This window comes from Phyllobates terribilis, unplaced genomic scaffold, assembly GCF_046119375.1.
Source record: "Phyllobates terribilis strain yellow unplaced genomic scaffold, ASM4611937v1 Scaffold_2__4_contigs__length_985480577, whole genome shotgun sequence".
Lineage (NCBI taxonomy): Eukaryota > Metazoa > Chordata > Amphibia > Anura > Dendrobatidae > Phyllobates > Phyllobates terribilis.
This window is the reverse complement of record NW_027362762.1, coordinates 943,493,826-943,515,670: the sequence shown is the minus strand read 5'-3', so window position 1 is coordinate 943,515,670 and position 21,845 is coordinate 943,493,826. Positions and strand designations below refer to the sequence as shown.

The 21,845-nt window shown below is 45.5% G+C and overlaps 1 protein-coding gene across 1 annotated transcript in view; it reads right to left on the bottom strand.

Annotated features, from left to right (window-relative positions):
• LOC141253084 (interferon-induced GTP-binding protein Mx2-like) overlaps positions 1–21,561 on the bottom strand; it is a 30,524-nt gene extending 8,963 nt beyond the window's left edge. The window contains exons 1-10 of the mRNA XM_073670840.1: positions 21,243–21,561; positions 21,113–21,150; positions 19,895–20,090; positions 19,104–19,241; positions 16,741–16,895; positions 14,812–14,950; positions 7,337–7,535; positions 2,889–2,967; positions 1,360–1,482; positions 1,088–1,229 (exon numbers count right to left, since the gene is read on the bottom strand). Coding sequence (XP_073526941.1) covers positions 1,088–1,229; positions 1,360–1,482; positions 2,889–2,967; positions 7,337–7,535; positions 14,812–14,950; positions 16,741–16,895; positions 19,104–19,241; positions 19,895–20,090; positions 21,113–21,150; positions 21,243–21,558 — 1,525 coding nt within the window. The 5' untranslated portion in view covers positions 21,559–21,561. The remainder of the gene's footprint in view (positions 1–1,087; positions 1,230–1,359; positions 1,483–2,888; positions 2,968–7,336; positions 7,536–14,811; positions 14,951–16,740; positions 16,896–19,103; positions 19,242–19,894; positions 20,091–21,112; positions 21,151–21,242) is intronic.
• Positions 21,562–21,845: the final 284 nt, after the last annotated feature.

Sequence of the window (21,845 nt, the reverse complement as noted above, 5' to 3'; positions counted from 1 at the left end):
GGGTACTTGCTGGGCCTTTTCTATGTGTTTATTGTCTGCTTTGTAGTTCAATAAAGTATTGCCATGCTGTTTTACCCTCACCCTGTGTTGTCTGTGTAGTGTTACGCCCACGGAATACCCCGAGTCTTCACAATCATCTATGCAAATGGTGCAAACAGTCACACCAGCCAGGAGACTAAAGAAAAGTTAGCAGCATCTTAGTTAGCTAGTAAGTGGGGATGAGTGACACTCGCAAGTTATTGGGACACCTCAGGGCTTAGTATAAGGCTACAGAGGAGAATAAGGGCCAAAAGTGCGAGTTGTTGCGGTGTATTGAAGGTGAATAAGACTAGCCAACCTACACAGTGACTACCACCATTTGAGAGTGAGGATTATAAAGCAGGAGCGCCACTACAGAGAATAGAGTTTTATTGATGTGAATGAAGAATGCAACAGGGCAAAGATTAGCCACCATAACGGGCAAAGAGTTGCCACATCAGAGAGGGTCTGGGAGCTGGTGTCTGTGTGTGAAGAGGAAGACTATGATAGAAATGGCTAAGTGACTTATGCCTGAGTGTGAAGAGCTGTGAGGTGGTAATTATGAAGGAATGTAGCAGAATTGTGCAAGTGAGCAGAGAAAAGATTCTGCAGGAGACTTTGAGGCACTGGATTAGTGACAAAATTAAAATTACAATGTTGCCAGAAGTGTGCTTTATGTGCCAGGAAGAATTGCGCCGTTGTGAAGTGTAAGGTTAACCATGAAGCATGCTGCCTTTTGTGAGCTGTTGCAACCATCAAGCCTGTTGCCTCTTAAAGAAACTGTGTTAAAGCTCCTTGACTCTTAAAAGTGAATCTGCTGCTGACAAATGTGGTATTCTCTGTTAGCAGCTGGTATTAGGTTATTGCCTCTAGTAAAGACACTAGAAAAGAAAGTAAAGAATAAAAAAGTTAAAAAATTTTTTTTAAAAATTAAAAAAAATAAAAGTTTAAATCAATGAAAAAAATTGTCCGGTTCTAAAAGGGATTCAGTATGCTCAGATCGGCTGCCTCTCTCCTTCCCCTAGACACGTCTTGCTGTATGGTGGTGCATTTTGTGATCTATACTTACATTCATCCGCGGATTCCTTCAGCTTAGTTTCCCATTTAAAGAATATTTTTCGAATGCTGGTGAAAAGTTTCTGATTCCCCTCCGTGACCTTTTCTTCTCCTTGCGAGATCTGAGTGATTTCATCCACAAAACGTTTGATTCTCTGTGAAGACGATGGGAATGGAATAACATGATGCAAATGGTAAATCAGCAGTGAGAGCTGGAGTATATAGGCTATGCACAGTACATTGAAGTGAATGGGAGTTCATAAACTCCGCTCACACGGATCTTACATCTATGAGAAATGGCAGCTTCTCTAACTCCGAATCCGGGACGCCTGCGCCGATCATCTCCAGTTTCATCTCTGCCTTTTGAAGTTTAGTTTTGATCTGGTTCTCCAAGTTAGGTATAGTCCTCTAAAACATACAAAGAAATGAATGAAACCTCATACCCACTGGGCTAACCTTCTCCATGTACTAAATTCCACATTTGTATAAGAGGATATTTATAAAATGCTGTAACTGGCGCCTAAACCCCTTGGCACCTTCCGGTCTACGATGGTGATGGGATTTATGGTAGTATTCATGGTCCTTCAAAGTGTTTATGGGTCTAAATCTAATATCTCTGGTGATCTAGGGTACATTAGCTAATAATTAGTAATTTTTCTGATGGTTTAAGATTGTGAAGACTTTAATATTATTATCTATGATAGTCCATTAATTCATTTTTTATTTTAACTACGCTTACAACGATCAACAATTTTAAATAGTACAGGTAAAAAAATACATTTTGTAATATATCTTATTACAGAACATTTTATAGAGCAGACTCTTCGTCTCCTCCTCTGATCACTTTAATAAAATCTGTGCACATGAAGAAGATAAGAGATATTATTAACTTCACTGAGAGATCAGGTTACAGCTGCTGCCTGTGCAAGTCTATGGAGAAAGGAGTAGATGGGTGGGGGGGTAGTAGGAGGCATCTGTTCACATGAAATGTTGCATATATTCTTTGTGTTTGCAACAAAAAGTATTTATTTTCTCACTGAGAGGCACAAAGCTTAGTGGTTACAGTCTTTCATAGTGTTACAAGCTTTATGGTTGCAGTCCTGAAGAGGTACAATATTTGGTAGATACTCTCAAACTTTGTAGGCACTTACTCTGCAAGAGTAGAATAGCTGTTGCAGTTTCACTGTTCTTCAGTTCAACCCTCATTCTGTGCTTAAAGATGGTTGTGCGCTCTTGGCTGAACCTGTGTGCTGCCATGATATTAAATGAGATAACTCCCTAGGATACAATAACCTGCCTAGGTGTTGAATTGTGCAGCAACACCCGCCACCTATATATGACTGTCCTGACTGGAAATGATACAAATTGATTGGCAGGATCCGGTGCAGTTGCCTGGTGGGAGCCCTAAGAACCACCTCATACCTGATGGCATCCCCGGCTCTTCCGCAGCATGGGCACAGAACATGCATATTTTCATTGGGGATCATGGGGCACGGATTCCCAAGCGTCAAAAACGCATAATGGGCACGCAGCCTTACTCTCTATTTGCTCTTGATGCTTCTTGCACCTTTTCGCCTTGCAGGAGGAAGATTCCTACAGAAGCTGGTCTTGTATCAGTTACTTTCCTGTTGCGGCACACAATGTTTCTGTCCCGAGACTCTAATGACCTCTGCTCAGGCCTAGGGGATCCAGTACTTTTACTTACTAGATAAAGTCTATGCATTGCTTGACATCACAAAGCCCCCCAATTGTTCCCAAAGGTGGGACCCTCATCATTTAGACCTGTATGACTCATTCTCATAGAACAGACTTACTGAAATATGTTCCACAAGTTCAATAGTAAGTTTTTCTGCCAGCAAGGAAGTTGTAGCACGCCGCTCTTCCAGAAGAACCCTAAAAAATATCCACGACTTGTATTAAAATGGTTCCAGCTTGTATAAATGGATCTAATCTGAATAAGAGACAAAAGGCTTTAACCCATAATGGACAATTTTTATACTTTCATTTTTTTCTCCCATTTTTCCATGAGTCATAAAGTTTTTATTTTTCAATCAACCTGGTCATTCGAGAGTTTGTGATTTTAGCAGGAAGAGTTGTAGTTTTGATTGGCACCATTCATTTTACTATATATTGTACTGTTAATAAGTGCGGTGAAAAAAAACAAAATTCTACCATTGTTTCCGGGTTTTATTTTTACTGCAGTAACAATTATCAGACAATATGATTTTTCATTTTATTACAATTACAGTGAATCCAAACTAAGGGCTTATTTGTTGTGTGCGGAACGCTCATTTTTATTGTTACCATATTGGGGTAATATGTATTGGGGGTAACGTGTCCTCTTCAGCAAAGTGTCCTATTCGACAAGTGTCTCTGACAGTCATTTCAATGGCAGTCATTCAGGGCAGGAGTTAGGTAACCCACACTTTGTACTTTCTTCTACCTATGTACTTTATTCCTGTGTCCATATTCCTGTGTGCTTTTTTCATCCACACTCAACGCCCCATTCCTCCTCCATCATCTCTCATCCACATCTGCCCCTCACTCCTTCCCTCTCCCACGTACAGCTCCCATGCTCTTTTTAATTTCCTGAAAAATCTCACTCTGCCTTATCCAAAGACATTGCACAATAAACCATGTCACAAATCCAAAAACTATTTGCTCTTTTTTTTTTTTTTACAGCTACTACTTATTTCAGGGGATATCTCTCCTAACCCTGGTCCACCCTCTGCCAACCTCAACCCCTTCCTCACCTTACATCGAAACCCTGCTAACCTTATTAACATCAGTTGTACTCCTTCATCTCCCTCTTTCAATTGTACACTGTGGAATCCATGGTTTGTATGCAACAAGCTTCCTTAGCTGCACAACTACTTTCTGACCAACTCTCTCAATCTGCTGGCCCTCACTGAAACCTGGATTCAGGATTCTGACACTGTCTCCCCTGCCGCTATTTCTCATGGCAGCTTGCATTCTTCTCATTCCCCGAGACCTGCGAACAGACTTGGTGGTGGAGTCGGCTTACTCCTGTCCCCACAATGCACCTTCCAGGTCATCCCTCCAGTTCCATCACTCTAATTCCCTTCTTTTGAGGTTCACACCATCAGGCTCTTCCATCCCCTCTCCCTCAGAGTAACGGTCGTATACCGTCCCCCAGGCTCACCCACTCAGTTCCTTGACCATTTTACTGCCTGGCTGCCGCACTTCATGTCCTCAGATTTACCAACCCTTATCCTGGGAGACTTCAACATCCCCTTAAACAGCCCCACCTTCCCATCCACATCCCAGCTTCTATCTTTAACCACTTCTCTTGGCCTACCATAGCTTTCAACCTCTGAGACACACAAAGACGGAAACACCCTTGATCTGGTCTTTGTCCAGCTTTGTTCAATCCCCTACCTAGATAACTCCCCTCTTCCTCTGATCATAACATTCGCTTATGGAGGAATACTCGCACACTAGAAAACTTTATCCACTATAAATTTGTAAAAAACCTATAACTCTGCCCTTCACCTCGTCAAACACTCCTATTTCACCACCTTGATCTCCTCACTATCCAACAACCCAAAACAACTTTGACACCTTTCACTCCCTCCTCAGTCCTAAAGCGCAGGCCCCTATCGCAGACATTTGTGCTGAGGACTTGGCCTCCTACTTCAGGGAAAATAGAGAACATCCGTCAGGAAATCGGCTCCCAGCCCCCAAGTACCGTGACTCCCATCCCTCCCCACATCTCATCTGGATCACTGTCCACATTTGACCCAGTCACAGAAGAAAAACTCTCAATGCTCCTCTCTTCTTCTCATCCCACTACATGCACCACTGAGCCCATTCCGTCACATCTACTCCAGTCTCTCTCTCCAGTCGTCACAACTCACCTAACTGAAATCTTCAACCTCTCCCTCTCTTCAGGTATCTTCCCCTCCTCCTTAAAACACTCCTTCATTACTCCATTATTAAAAAAACCCTCTCTTGACCCTTCCTGCACAAACTACAGACCAGTCTCCAATCTCCCCTTCATCTCTAGGAGCGCCTGGTCTACTCCCGACTTCTCATTATCTCTTCATTTACTCTCTTCTAGACCCATCACAGTCCAGCTTCTACCCCTACATTGTACAGAAACTGCACTCAAAGTAACAAATGACCTTCTGACAGCAAAATGTAATGGCAACTACTCTCTGCTCATTCTTCTTGACCTCTCTGCAGCTTTTGACACCGTTGACCACCACCTCCTACTCTCCATGCTCCACTCAATCAGAATAAAGGACACTGCTCTCTCCTGTTTCTCCTCCTACCTATCTGACTGCTCTTTCAGTGTATCGTTCGCTGGCTCCACTTCTTCCCCTCTTCCTCTCAATATTGGGGTTCCTCAGGGTTCAGTCCTTGGCCCTCTTCTCTTCTCTCTCTACACAGCCCCAATTGAACAGACCATCAGCAAATTTGGTTTGCAGTACCATCTTTATACTGATGACACACAACTATACACCTCATCCCCTGACCTCACCCCCACTGTACTACAGAACACCAGTGACTGTCTGGCCGCAGTTTTGAACATCATGTCCGCCCTCTACCTGTAACTCAACCTTTCCAAAACTGAACTTCTTCTGCTCCCGCCATCTACTCACCTCTCTAAATCTGACATCTCTCTCTCCATATGTGGTGCCACAATAACACCGAGCCAACAGGTGCGCTGTCTGGGCGTTGTGTTTGACACCAATCTTTCTTTCTCCTTCCATATACAATCTCTTGCCCACTCTTGTCGCTTGCACCTGAAGAACATCTCTAGAATCCGCCCCTTTCTCACCTTGGAAACAACAAAAACCCTCACTGTTGCCCTGATCCACTCCCACCTTGACAACTGTAACTCTCTATTAATTGGCCTCCCCTCACTCGACTTTCCCCCCTCCAGTCCATCCTTAATGCTGCAGCCAGGGTCATCTACTTGGCTAACCGTTATTCAGACTCCTCCGCTCTGTGCCAGTCATTGCACTGGCTGCCCATACATTATAGGATCCAATTTAAATTGCTTGTTCTCACCCACAAAGCTCTCCACAGTGCGGCACCCCCCTACATCTCCTCCCTCATTTCTGTTTATCGGCCTACCCATTCTCTACACTCCGTAAGCGACTTTCGACTAACATCCACATTAATCTGTACCTGCCACTCCCTGCTCCAAGACTTCTCCCGAGCTGCACCTATTCTTTGGAATGCTCTTCCCCAAGAAATTAGGACGAACCACAACTTATATAGTTTTAGACGCTCTATAAAAACACACCAGTTTAGGGCGGCCTATCACGTTCCCTAATCTAAGTCCTTTATATTGTTACAGCCCATTCATTATTTCTCCAAACATAAGTCTCCACCAAACTCCACCCCACCCAAAAGCACTACAGCTACTGGCTGGTGACGCACTCATGCAGCCTTTATCTATCCCTCATCCCCTCAAGATGGCTGGACCATCATTGTAAATAAGCCATTGTACTTTGTGTCACCCCCTTCTCATTGTAGATTGTAAGCTCTTACGAGCAGGGTCGTCATTATTTTTGCTTTAATTATTGTATTATCTTTAGCTGTTACTTATGACTTTTGTATATGAACCTCTGAATTGTAAAGCGCTGCGGAATATGTTGGCGCTATATAAAGATTATCATTATTATTGGGGTATATACCGTTTGTTTGTATTTTTTTTTGTATTTTTGGGTGGAGGCACAGCATTCAAAAAACTGCGATCCTGGAGTTTAAATTTTTATACTTTTTTTACTTTTACCGTTTGAATATTTTTTTATTTTGACCGATTTGATTTATTTTTATTTTTTTAATTTATTTATTTTTAAAGGGTTTGTTAGAGCTATGAGAGCAGAAACATGTGAACGCTTTTAGGATTTCTAAGGATTGCTTATACTTATGCACTGTGAAGAGGTTTGGCTACTGATTAATGAACGATATGGGATCAGTGTAATCCTTATGTATTCCCTATTTGCCATCTATTTTGATTTTGCTGGGATAATCCCCTAATCCAACCTACTAAGAGGTGAACCTTATGCTAACGCAGCCTTAAAGTGAGCATTTGGGGGCGTGAATTAAATGTCCTGATTTTGGTCATGAAAATGCAGAAAAGTATATTATTCTAATATGGCAGAGGGGCCTTTGGGTGCGTGCAACTAATAATTCTGTAACCCCCATTATTGATCATGAAATTCCCCTAATGGAGCCCGGCCCCTTATCCATTGTTACAGCTGGAGATAATATGTTTGCACTCTACCCGAAATGTTCATGGTCCTCGAAGAAAGCTTGCTCATTTTGTAGGGCGGTCTCCAGGGAGGTGTTGCTCTGGATCTCACTCTGCCCCCGACACTTCACTATCATGAAGCCTTTCTTGAGCTTGTACACCAGATTTCGGACGACACTTACAACATCTGGTTCAGATCCTTTGTCAACTAAATCTGGTTTAGTCAGGATCCCTAGGAAAGAGATTTGATAATTAAGTGTCGTCTATATATCGACCGCAGCACTGAGTGGTGGAGGAGCGGTCATGGAGGCGTTATGTGGACATAAAAATCACCATCCATATCAATATCTACATCCTTAGAGGCCTAAATATTGGCTGATACATGTGTGAATATTGTTGTAAATGGTGATTTACATCCATAAAAATTTACATATGGCAAAATAAGAAAGCGCATATGCTCCTGTATCGCTCCTCCATCCCACTGGGCATTTCCACCACCAGTCTTCTATTATTTTCTTCCAGTTTGGTCAGAGTCTGTCGGCTTCAGCGCTCACAAGTAAACCATGCCAAAAGAGAGAGGACCAGCTGGGGACATGGCCAGTGGAACAGAGGAGAGGCTGGGGGGATCGATAGGTGATTATGTGCATTTTATTTTTTACAATTTTTACTACACTGTGGTTTGGTCCTGTGATTTGAAGCCATGCTCTCACATAGTTGCCAAAATTTATATAGACATCTAGTGAGAAACATCATTGGAGTATTTGAAAATAGTTTATCATAAAAAAAAAAATCCCACTTTCAAAAGGTCACACTCCTTCAACTCCTAATTTTGGAATTCTGGACTCCAGAACTCCATGTAATGAAGCACAGGAAACTTTCCTTAAATGCTTCAGCTGTCAGAATATTTACCACCATGTTTTAGTCTAGAGGGTATCCCCTATTTTTCAGGGAGAGCTGGCACTTTGACACCTGACTCTGTGAAGATGTGCTGCAGAGCTGACTAGAAATGGTGAGCGGTGCTGTGAGCGGTAACTGAAGCCGCTCCCTGCACCGCCTCAATGACCCAACTGCGAGTCCTGCTAGGGACATGGAATGAAATACTCTAAACATTCACAGTCTCTGAGCGGCATCCTGGAATATGTTGGCTCTTTATAAGCAATAGAAATAAAAAGAGAATCCCTTTCTTATGCACAATGCCCACAGGCCCAGTTTTGCCTGTAGTGTTCGTTTAAAGGCTGTATGCACCTTCACATGGATTTTTTTTATATTATTAATTTGCTTCCTATGTGCAAAATTCAGCAACTTTCTAAATCATGCTCATTAAGATAAGAATCTGCCATTTTGCAGCTGCGAGATGTCTATAAGTCTATCAAGCTGAGTGACATTAAAAAAAAAACAATCCCAATGCTTCTGAACTCATTCTCCTGGTTCTGATGGCTCTATCTGCTCTCCACTCTCTCTCTACTCTGTCTTCAATCTCTCTCAGTGTTAGAGATAGCAGCAGGGAGATTATACACAGATCTACATATTGTGGAGAGACAAGAAAGCATGTACAGTCTCAGGGAGGGCAGAGAATGCAGGAAAATGCATGGAAAGGAAATTAGTGCTGGATAAAAGCTGTGCTGATATATGAACTACTGCTGACCTCAGCAACCTGGATACACAAAGACCTCACATCCAGCTTATATTGCTAGGAGAGACGCAGACCTCACATCCAGGTTATATTACTGGGAGAGACACACAGACCTCACACCCAACCTACATTACTATGAGAGACACACAGACCTCACATCCAGCCTATATTACTAGGAGAGACACGCAGATGTGACGCCCGGGTGGAGGAGAGAGATGGATGAGAACAATACGTTCGACTCGGTTGGACTAGGGGACGCCTCTCCTTCCCCACTCGCTAGCTCACCCTGAGAGTTGGGGTACACAGACCTCACACCCAGCCTATATTATTAGAAGGGCTCACAACCAGTCTATATTACTGAAAGGGATGCAAAGACCTCACAGCTAGCCTAACTTAGTGAGGGAGACTCATTTATATTAACTGTAAAGACACACAGAACTCATATCCAGCCTATATTACTGGGAGAGAAACACAGAGCTCACATTCAGCCTGTATTACTGGGAGAAAAACTCCCACAAGACAAAAATCTGTAATCTGGATCAGGCTGTAAGCTGCATATCAGGGTTCTGAAAATGAATGAAGAAGTGAAGATTGCGGACAAAGACTTAGTCATTATCTTTGGCTCATAAAACTGCACTAATGTAGCACCCTGAGGATTCGGCTGCTACAGGGGTATTGCACCTCAACCCAGAGGTGTGATATTCCACTCCCGGGTAAGGATGGAGTGTGGAACTGAGCTCGGTAGGCTGCATGCACTACACACATCCCATTTCCGAGGAGCAGACCGACGGTACTCCCACTTAGAAATGTGCAGGTACGACCGAGTCTGTTCCTGGCTGGAGTGGGAGGGGGGTGGTACATCCCAAGTAGTGTAGGGGCAGATAGGGGGAGCAGCCTGGGTAAAGTTAGGAGCTCATTGGGTGCTGGTCACCTGAGCTCACACATAGAGGGTGTATATAAGGTGGGCACCAACTAAGAACAGGGTCAGATGCAGAGAACAAGTCAGGAGCAGAGGAGAAGGAAAGACCCAGAGTGAGAGAGGAGAGAGAGAGAGACCCAGAGGCACAGAAGAACAGGACTCTAAGATCCCAAATTAAAACCCCGGGTGAAGAGTCGGCATCAGGGTACCGGAACCCAAGCTGGTGGGGGTAAAAACATTCCCCAGCCAGAGACCGGAGACCGTGGGCAGCGTTTGCCACGGTCACCCACCACATCCACCCCGAAGGCACACCACATGAAGGGTCAGGGAACCCAAGGCCAAGGGTGTCCCAACAGAAGGCCCGAGGGAGCTGGACCTAGGTGGATCACTGGTGGGGACGGCCAGAGAACGGGACAGAAGGAGAGCTCAGGGCCACGCTCCGGACTTGTTTGGGGGTTGGCTGGATCCAGGACCTGGTGGACGCAGCACGGCTCGGGTGGTCACTCGAAGCTGGAGTGACCAGTACAACATCTGCAGTAAGTAAACACCCTTAACTGCACAGCCCGACTCTGTCTTCACTGCCGTCTGCACTGCACCACCACAACCCCCATCCTCTGCACCTGTCCCCCCTGAGGCTATACCCCACCCGTTGGGGGTTATACCACCAAGCTGCGCACCCACCATCAGCCTCAGCGGACCCTGCTGCAGCGGCGGCCACAGTGACCGCATCACAACGGGTGGCGTAGTCGACACAAAAGAACTCTTAATAACATCTGTAGGACTGCCACATAACACTGAGCTTGACGCCCTGGGCACGGGGCCGGGTCACAGCCGCTCGGAAGACTACAACCCCCCCATCTGATCCGGTGCCGGGTATTCCCCTCAAAAAGGAATATGTCCCAGGGGGCGCGTCAACTTTGGCGTAGTCGGCAGGATTACGTGCCCACAACACCCGGGTACTGCGTGCCTGAAGAAAAGTGCAAGTTTACCTCAGAAAGAAGTCTCCCGCCGGTTCCGGAGGGTCCACGCCATCGGACCCCATCACAGGTCGTTTCCCGCCGATTGTCCGCCATTTCCAGCTTGTTCCCGCCATCTGCAGAGTTTCCCGCCACTGGGCGACGCTTCCCGCCAAATCCGAAGATTTCCCGCCTTGGAAGAGCAGCGGACGCCATTATGGGCGTGCCAAAGGAGGGCAAGAGGCCGCCTCCCATCGTGGGCCGGGACAGAAAATGGCGCCAAAAGTGGAAACCGCCCCCACCAACGGAGACTGTGATGCTAGAGGTGTCTGTCAGCGTGAAAGAACTACCCCTGGAGCTGACAGTCACCGAGTTGCCCCGGGACCGCCCTCGAAGTGGGAGGAGACGAGAGAAAAGAACGAAGATGGGTGCCGCCTGGAGCAGTCTGGAGCGAGCGCACCCGGAGGCAGGAAGCCTGGAGAGGAGCAGCAGAAAAGCTCACCCGGAGATGTCCAGAGAGCAGAGCAGCACCGGCCCGCTGGCCAGGAGCCTGCTGGAAGAAGAGCAGAGCAGCACCGACCCGTTGGTCAGGAGCCTGCTGGACACCACGACCCCACTAGGCCTAGTGGAGGTCCTTGCACAGCTCCCCCGAGACCGGGAGTGTGCACAGACTGCCCTGGAGGGCCTCGCACGGAGGATGGCCCGGGTACAGCGCGAGATATTGGCGGAATGGAGCCGGGAGATGGCCCAGCAAGCTGAAACCAAGACCCGGAGCACGCCAGCCAAGATGAGGAGACAGACCGCCTCTGAGGATGGCGCGGGAGGACCAAAGGCCGGAGACGGCGCCGAGAAGGGAGCCGAACGCATGGAGGCAGGTAAAGGGGACGTCTACACCCCAAGCCGGGACACCGCTTACCTGCCCCAGCTCCCCGTCGCAGAGCCCGAAAGTCCCCCTGCGGTGCCCGAAAACGCCATGTCACCGACGCAGACTAGGCCCCAACCGGAAGCCGCCGCCGCGACCCCTGTGACGTCACACGCCTCGACCCCGAGCGTGACCAAGCAGGAAGTACCACCAGCCTGGTCGCAAGGCCTAGTACCCCCGGGCGCCGCATCACCAACAGCGCCCCCTACCTCCGCGGAGCCTCCGGCCTGGTCGCAAGGCCAGGTAGCCCAGGGTGCCGCCGTCCTAACGGTGCCCTTCACCTTCCAGGTGCCCCAGGCCTGGCCGCAAGGCCTGGGCAACCCGGGCGCCACCACCACCGCGCCCGCACCCGTAAAACCAAGGGTGCCGCGTCTGGGAGAGGACTTGTTTGCCCAGCACACGTGGCCGGACGGGCAGCCTTTCATCTGGCCCCAGAAATATTACGAACTGGAGCATCAGAGGAGGGTTGGGGCCATGTGTGCACCCCTGATTCCGGCTCCAAAGCCCGTGATAAGGATCTCGCCTCCTCTGGAAGAAGCCCAATTTGAGTGGGACCCCACCGGAGAAGACCTAATGGGGTTCACTCAAGAAACCAGGGCAGCTGCAGCAGAGCGTGCTGAGTGTTGCCGACAGCAGCTCGAAGAGTTCGCACGGGAGCGGAGAGAGAGGCGGGTCCGGGAACAACAGGCCCAAGTACGGAGCGCCGAGCAGAAGAGCCGGACCAGGAGGGACCCCCGTGCAGCGCATTGTCCCCGCACCATCGGGACAGTGATCAAGTTCAACCAGCAGCATGGGTGGGGCTTCATCAGAGACCACAACACCCCCGGCGACGTTTTTGTAACGCGCAGAGACGTTGAGTCCCATCTGCCGGAGGGGCACAGAGGTCGTGACCTCTACATCGGAGACGAGGTCACCTTCACCCGGCACAAGTGTGCCAAAGGACCTTACGCCCTCCACGTACACCGCCTGACGGAGGAGGAGTTGCGGTGCGAGGAGGAGGAGCAAGAGGACCCGGACGGGTCTGAAGTTACCATCAGCTACAAGCAAAGAGCAGGAGGAAGACGCCGTTGAGTGCGGCAGAGCAGGTGCTGTAAATAGTTACCCGATCGGGGTATAAAGAAACTGAAACTGTTGTTGCTAATATAGTCCCCATTGGGACCAGCTGAGTGAACTGTTTACCCGTTAACCCCTTAATCCCACAGGCTGAGGACTGTGAGCAGCCATTCCCTTTCCCTCCTTACCTGGCCGAGGACTGAGAGCGGCCATATCCCTGTATATAGTTGCGCTTCCTAAAGCGCCCCCTACCGGTTTTATAAAAAAACAGTTTTTCTAAGAGACTGTCGCACTTTTCCCGGACACACGTTGCACAGTGTCCGGAGGAGGAGGAACCAGAAACAAGAGACGACGAGAATGTTATATGAAAAGTTTTATATATATATAATGTTTTTTATATGTTTTATATGTTTATGAAAAAAAAATGTATGTTTGGTGTTGTTTTATGTCTTACAGCCCGAGGACGTGCTGTGATTTACCAGGGGGGAATGTAGCACCCTGAGGATTCGGCTGCTACAGGGGTATTGCACCTCAACCCAGAGGTGTGATATTCCACTCCCGGGTAAGGATGGAGTGTGGAACTGAGCTCGGTAGGCTGCATGCACTACACACATCCCATTTCCGAGGAGCAGACCGACGGTACTCCCACTTAGAAATGTGCAGGTACGACCGAGTCTGTTCCTGGCTGGAGTGGGAGGGGGGTGGTACATCCCAAGTAGTGTAGGGGCAGATAGGGGGAGCAGCCTGGGTAAAGTTAGGAGCTCATTGGGTGCTGGTCACCTGAGCTCACACATAGAGGGTGTATATAAGGTGGGCACCAACTAAGAACAGGGTCAGATGCAGAGAACAAGTCAGGAGCAGAGGAGAAGGAAAGACCCAGAGTGAGAGAGGAGAGAGAGAGAGACCCAGAGGCACAGAAGAACAGGACTCTAAGATCCCAAATTAAAACCCCGGGTGAAGAGTCGGCATCAGGGTACCGGAACCCAAGCTGGTGGGGGTAAAAACATTCCCCAGCCAGAGACCGGAGACCGTGGGCAGCGTTTGCCACGGTCACCCACCACATCCACCCCGAAGGCACACCACATGAAGGGTCAGGGAACCCAAGGCCAAGGGTGTCCCAACAGAAGGCCCGAGGGAGCTGGACCTAGGTGGATCACTGGTGGGGACGGCCAGAGAACGGGACAGAAGGAGAGCTCAGGGCCACGCTCCGGACTTGTTTGGGGGTTGGCTGGATCCAGGACCTGGTGGACGCAGCACGGCTCGGGTGGTCACTCGAAGCTGGAGTGACCAGTACAACATCTGCAGTAAGTAAACACCCTTAACTGCACAGCCCGACTCTGTCTTCACTGCCGTCTGCACTGCACCACCACAACCCCCATCCTCTGCACCTGTCCCCCCTGAGGCTATACCCCACCCGTTGGGGGTTATACCACCAAGCTGCGCACCCACCATCAGCCTCAGCGGACCCTGCTGCAGCGGCGGCCACAGTGACCGCATCACAACGGGTGGCGTAGTCGACACAAAAGAACTCTTAATAACATCTGTAGGACTGCCACATAACACTGAGCTTGACGCCCTGGGCACGGGGCCGGGTCACAGCCGCTCGGAAGACTACAACCCCCCCATCTGATCCGGTGCCGGGTATTCCCCTCAAAAAGGAATATGTCCCAGGGGGCGCGTCACTAACACATGTCAAAATCCATGTCAAAATGTCCACATCCTTTAAGTATAGTAAATTTGTTTTCCACATAAGTTTTTCAAAACCAAGCAAAGCTAAAAGTTTGGAGTCATGGATGAACTTTCTCAAGAGTCACCACTGAAAAGAAAGTTGTAAGCTCCTTCACCATCATTAATGGGCTCTGCTCTACATGGCCAGGTACCAAAATTTTAATAACACATCTTGTCCTGAAGAGTCTCATCTTGTAAGTGTCATGTTGAGTCTCTTAAATTTTACTTATCCATTTCATTAGTACTAACATGGTACTCCGTCAGTAAGAGAACTACAGCTTATTATAATATAGCTACCGAGTGTCCTCTCTCCCTTAGGATCCACCTGTCGAGCCATTTCGAGAGCTTCAGTGGTGGCAATATCCACATTACTAGGAACCACGGCCAAATTGATGGTCTCCTGCCTTTCTATGTACTTCTTGATCATTTTCTTGATCTATTAAAATACAAAATGTAGAATTTCTTAGATCATCGTGTACAGATCAACTTTAACAAGGGCAATTCAAGTTTGGAGTCACAGAATAAACCAGGTAAGGTTGTGTAAAGATCATATAAGACTGTCTTGTCCTGATGAAGGCCAGTAGGGTATTTTTCGTAGCGCATAAGCTAACCATAGAAACTGTGATCTACACCCAGCCTGAGTTACATTTAGTGGTTCCATAGATTTACTGTAAATGAATTGTCTACTTTGGACACCTTTTTCAATACGGTAACTTAGGAAGGTCCCATGTTCTGGACTACCACAATTTTTTTACTAGAGAAAACAACCACAATAAAGTACTTTTCTCATTGTTCAGAGAAGGTCCAGGCAACAGAACTCTAAAAAGACAACTTGACTTCGCCTTTTAGCCTCCTTATATCTTACAGGACCAAAGAAAGCAAAAGTAAGATTATTAAGCCCACCAAGTTCCCTCACTGAGCAAAAGCAAATCCACCCCCAGTATAGAAATTACAACACAAAAAAGGAAAAGTCATGGAATTATGGAAGTCACAGGATGGTTGGAAATGGAATGATACTGTATGTAAATGATGGAAATGAAATTTTCAAAACATCTCTATTTCTCCAGTCTGGAGTAAGAGCGCCACATGCAGATATCCCCGTATTTCCAGCCTCAGCTGCTGTCAATGAGGAAGGTTCTGCAGCTGAATACACTCGGGCAAATCATCAAAATCCGCTGCTGGCAGCGTGTAATCACCGACTAATGTCTTCCCCGAAGTGCTCGATGGGAGAAAAGAGACGCTGCAGCCATGGGAGCATGTTTAGGCCATGCAGACTTCTCACAGTAGCATGAGCAACATGAGGCCTGGCATTGTCGTATTAAATAATGGCTTCAGAGACACTGGAAAAATGGCCATACCAACCGTTCCATGATTGATCCATACTGTACTGCAAGTGAAATTGGATGCTACATACCAAGCCAGATGCTTTAAACAGTGTCTACACAAAACATCAGAAGGTGTTGGTCCAAAATTAGGCTATGAGCCAGACATCCAACTAAAGGTGTCCACTGATCTCAAGCTACCGCTCTCAAAGGACATCATGGTGCAGAGCAAAATGGCAATGGAAGTCTGTCTTCTTCAGCAATGAGTCCTACTTTTGTCTTAAATGCAACAATAGAGATTGCCCTGGAGACCACATGGACAACCCCATGAAGATGCCTTCATGAGGGATTGTCACATCAGTCTTACTCCCAGGTTTATGGTGTGGCATGGACCCCTCTAGTCTTCATTCCAGGAACAATAACAACTCAGCATTACATTGATTTTATGGTGGAACCAGTGGCACGGCCACTTCTTCAAAGTGTACCGAGAGCCATTTTTTTAACATGATAGCGTCAGGCCACATGGTGCTCATGCTACTGTGAGCAGCCTGCATGTCATAAGCATGCTCCCACAGCCTGAGCATCACCGGACTTGTCTCCCATCAAGCACATCTGACTTACTACTGGTCACAGGGAACTGCCAGCAGCGGATCTTGATGATTTTCAAGTCCAAGTGCATTCAGCGGAATTACCTTCAGACGAATATTAATAACCTCAGTGATAGCAGCCGAGGTGGGAAGTGCCAGGATTTCTACAAGTGGCTCATACTCCAGACTGGATAAATCCAGATGTTTGGAAGATTTTGTTTTCATATTTTTATCATTTACAGACCAGTAACATCTCCATCCTGTAATATTTAGAGATATTTCCTCAAAGCATTAGGAATTGTGATCACTTTGCTTACCTGTTGTCCAATATCTTGAGGTTGGTCCGCTACAGCAACTCTTGTAATTCCAGGAAGATCGAGAAGTGTCAGGTCTGGGACATTTGGACACTCAATTCCAAGGGTAATGAGCTCTTGGCTGACTCCTTTTCCAATACCAGCCATATGGTTTTGGGCTAGAAGAGAATATCATCTTGTAAGACATCAAAAATAACAGAAAAAAGTTAGATGTGAAGTTAGTATAGTGGATTTGTCCAAAGGCGGAATATTTCCTGTGCATTTATTAAGACCAGTAATTCAGTTTAGGCAAGAACAAGTTCTAAAGTTGAGTTATATGGTCTCTAGATGTCGTTGTTTGTATCAGGATGGATAGAATTTATCCTCTATGCTTCCAGTTTGTCCATGGATGTAGATGTGTTAATACTCAATTTATGTAGCTACAGACTTGATAACAGGCAAAGGTTGGAATGTCAATGTTTGGGGACTTAGATCTTAGCTCCTGTAAAGAAGAGACTTGTTTCTTAGTGGCATGAATTATAGGATATGTTACTGATTCCAGCTTTATGCCATCTATAAAAGTCTGCTCTTCCATATTGAATGTTTGGATTAAGAATTAGTGATATATAAAGGATGTCTAAGGGGTAATGTCTCTCCTTATGGCTAGTGCTAAGCCAATGTAAGGAGACTTATAGGCCATGCAACGCTCCTCTGGGATGTTAAATATGCAAATATCCTCTTCAGAGAGGTAGAAGTCTAGAGTTCTATTGGGTTTAACAATCCTAAAAGTCAATATCGACCCTTTAACGAGCCTTGTCACATGACTTGGGATAAGAAGCAAAACCAGAAGCTCTATTTGCAGACACGTGTTTTGGGGTGTTTGCTTCTCATCAGTGCAAAGCAGAGGTTTGATTTGGTTGAATGAGAGGCCTCTGACGTGGGTCTAAGGGGTATTGTCTCACCTTGTGGAGAGTGATATCTAAAAGGAATTGTGAGATATGTGGTACTGTGTATTGTTTTCCTAAGATATTGCCAGACTTGCCATGTGGATATTAAAGGAGGGGTGGGAGGGAGGTATTAGTTAACCAATTTCCAATTTAGAGTGGAAATGTCTGGAAAGCTTAGGCTGAGTTTGTTGTAAAATATGAAATGCTGTTTCAGATTTTTTTAGGCTGCCCCCAAATAAGAGATTATGTCATGATTTTCTGTCTTTTGGTGGTGGTGGTGTGTGCATCAGCAATTGCCATGATTTTTATATGAGATTTGCCCAAAGGAATGCCAGTAAATGTTGGATATAAGTGACTAATAAGCGGATCTATTATTATTATTATTATGCTTTGCTTATATAGCGCCATCATATTACACAGCGCTTTAACCCTTTCACGCCACGGCCAAATTCCATTTATTTTTGTTTTTTTCCTCCCCTTCTTCCAAGAGATATAACTTTCTTATATTTCCGCCAATATGGCCATATGGCTTGTTTTCTTTGGGACCAGTTGTACTTTTGAAGGACACCACATAATGCACTGGAAAATGGGAAAAAAATTCCAAGTGTGGTAAAATTGCAAAAAAAAATAAAATTTCATAATTGTCTTTTGTTTTTATTTACCATGTTCATTATATGGTAAAACTGGCAGGGCAGTATGATTTCCTAGGTCAGTACGAGTACCCAGATATCAAACATGGTGACAAAAAAAAATTCCGAATTTTTTTTTACATTTTTTTTGCTTTTGACGCAATTCTCCAAAACCTGTAACGTTTTCATTTTTTTCGGGGTCTGGGGTGTGAATGAGAGCTAATTTTTTTGTGCCCTGAGCTGACGTTTTTACTGGTACCATTTTTGTGGTAGATACCATGTTTTGATCGCCTCTTATACAATTTTATTGCAGTTTTGCAGCAGCCAAAAAAAACAATTCTGGCATTTTGATTTTACCAATCAGCTTAATTTATTTTATATTTTGATAGATCGGACTTTTACTAATGCAGCGATATCAAATATGTATTTTTTTGTTAAATTTGTTTAATTTTTATTGGCCATCAGAGGGGCGATTTGAACTTTTGCTTTTTTTTTTTTCATCATTTTAAAAACGGCCACGAGCCAGCGTTCATAGCAGGATCGTAATGACAGGCATGGCGATCATCAGCAGACCCCCAGACATGATCGTAGAGAGCCGATGGGAGCATGGCGAGTGTTAAATGCTGCTATTGGAGATTGACAGCGGGATTTGATATCTGTTTTGAAACTATGTGAGATTTATGGGAAGGGTCGTTGAGCTCCAGGGCTCCAACCTGTGATTGTCACCCCTGTCCCATCCATAGTTATACCCCAGATTGAAGTCTGTCAGAAAAAATATACGGATATTTCATGACTGCCCCCAGATCATTACCTTTCCGGATCTCCTGCTCCACCTCCCCTGGATTTTTTAGCTCCACATTCTGGTCTCGATAGCTTATTTTGCCTTTCCATGAGGAACCCTTTTTGGATTTTTTCAACTTGAGTACAAGAGGGCATCTAGTCACAATGCCTGCATGAAAGATCAGAAATAATGATGTCAATATGATATGAAATTATTCTTACAATAATTCTTCACTATTTTTGGGCACGTTAAGAATAAGATCCTTGATGCCGAGGACAATCTTTTGGGCAGTGGAATCCATAAGGGTCTCAAAGAGTTCCATTCATATAATTACGATATCTAAATTTCCCCAAGTTAGGGGGTGGTGAGGTCACATCTTGCTTGGCTTAAAGAATCAATATTATCAGAGAGGAAAAATACAATCTGTTCAATTATTTTTTTGAAATCTGTGCGACAAGGAGGACATTGACCGACCATTGCCTGGGGGAACATAACGATTGGGACAATTTTAATCTTTAGAACCACAAAAAAAAATGATTGACACTTTTCCTATTGTTATTCCGGATAAGTTAAACTTTAGGTTTACATCTAGGTTTTTGATTTGAGGAGGGACAGTATTTTTAAAGGTAGCAAGTCAACTTTCTTGCCTTGAGTTTACTGTTGACAGTTTCCAGGCCAAATACATGTTACATCCTATACAAAAGCTGTTGCCAACTTTTCCTTCTTTCAGAAATTGATAAGATTTGGTCATGTAATGTTAGACTTATGGATATCATATGACCAAACCACATCCACATGTAATACTATGACCCGTCTCTCACCGCTGCCTCTGGGAAGATTGACTCCAGACAAAGCCTCCAGAACTGAACTTTTCCCAGAACTCTGATCACCGATCACAGCGATTGCTGGTAATCCCAGATCCTTCTCCACCCCCAAGGACCTCAGGGAGTCAATCAGGTCAATGCAGGGACGGATCTTGTATTCATACTGTTGTCCTAGGACGTTGTCAGGTTGGGCCTTTAATAAAATAAAAAAGTAAGTTTAGCTTTGTGGGAATTTACAATCCTACATAACATCTCCAAATCAGTGGAGTAACTTGAAGCTCGTCAGCTCCAATGTAAAATCTCAAACATGGCCTCGAAACTATCTTGGGAGTTTAGTATTGTTAGCCTTTACATATGGGCCAATCAGAACTTTTTAGGCCCCCCACATAGGCTTCAGGGTCCAGATGCGACTGAAACCCCTGCACCCACTATAATTTATGCCCCTCTTCTCACCTTTTTGACAGATTCCATATCAGACCCTTTCAAGGTTTTTTTGATTCCCTGATGAAAGGACATATCTTGCAACATTCATTTCTGAATCCAAAGGATATTTTTTTACGTTTGACCCCCAATCCACCTAGGAACGCCAAGAAAATAAGCCCTATCCGTTTCTATTTTGGGGAAGTTGGTAAATATGACTGTAGATGGCAGCCAGAGAGCCCATGGCTACAAACACAGCCACATGCCCCAGAATACAGTGACAGCCGCAGGACTCCCAAGTGCAGTGCCAAACAGATCTACCTTACCAAGTGTCTGCTAAAGTGTCAGCCAAAAGTGCCATTCCTATATGCCTGCCATATGTCCTATATATGGTGCAACCACATAAGGCTCTGCCATATTCCCTTCTAAACCCTAGTGAAGGCATCTGCTCATGTTGTAGAGTAGCTCGACCTACGTTCACTCGGAGCAAAGATTGACTTGGCTACCTTGTCCAGAATATGAATACTCTAGCCAATTCAGAACGGCTTGTTGGCACCGGATTACCGCACCATCCCATCTCTTTAATTGCTGAATAATACCGCGCTGACCATATATCTTCTACCAAAGGAGATGTATGTTGTAATTACTGCTGTTTTACAAGACTTTGATCAAAGATAGGAGTGGATTTGGGGATCAATTTTGCTGTATTCAAGACACCTTGGAGGCAAGAGCTATAATTTTAGCACAACTATTGTAAAATTGTTGAATATATAATGGATGCAGATATATACTTACTGTTACACCTTGAGGTACAGATATCTCAGCAGAGGAACCTAGAAAGGCACATAAAGTTCAAAATCCATTAAAATGTACTCTATAAGCAAAAAAATAAAAATAAATCGGGGTCATCTAGAAAGTAATCTACCTCCTTTAGCTATAGACTCCTGTGATGATATCTTGGCAGCTGGTGGTAACTCCTCCATCGGTTTAATAGCTACCGGGGCTGGAGTGCTTTCATTTTGGAATGGAGATGGTGCAGGAGATATATTCTGTGGTGAAGACATCAAGCCGTTGGATGGCTGAGGAGGTGGTGTTGTGCTAGAGAATGAAAATGATGGCACTGGCACCTCTGACTTCAGCTGCAAAAAGTGTGAGCTAGCTGCGGGTTGAGTCGCAGGTAATGCACCAAGGGGGCTCGGAGGACCAAGCGTGAAGACGGATCCATTTTCATTAGTCTGCATTTTGTGGTCTAATAAATACATAAAAAAAACAACAAATAAGTATCTGAGTTTGGAAGGACAGTGAATCACAAAAAAAACACCTTTTATAATTGCTAAGGGTCCACGAAGGGTAACAAAATGTTGACATTTCTCTTCATTATGGCTTGTATTAACCAGATCTCGACCAATGCATAAGCTCGTAAGTATGGAGACATTCATGAGGATGGTCAATCAGATCTACACAAGGATCAGACTGGTCCTTCAGAGCATTAGGAGATATACCAGGCTCTTACATAATAATGGGGCCT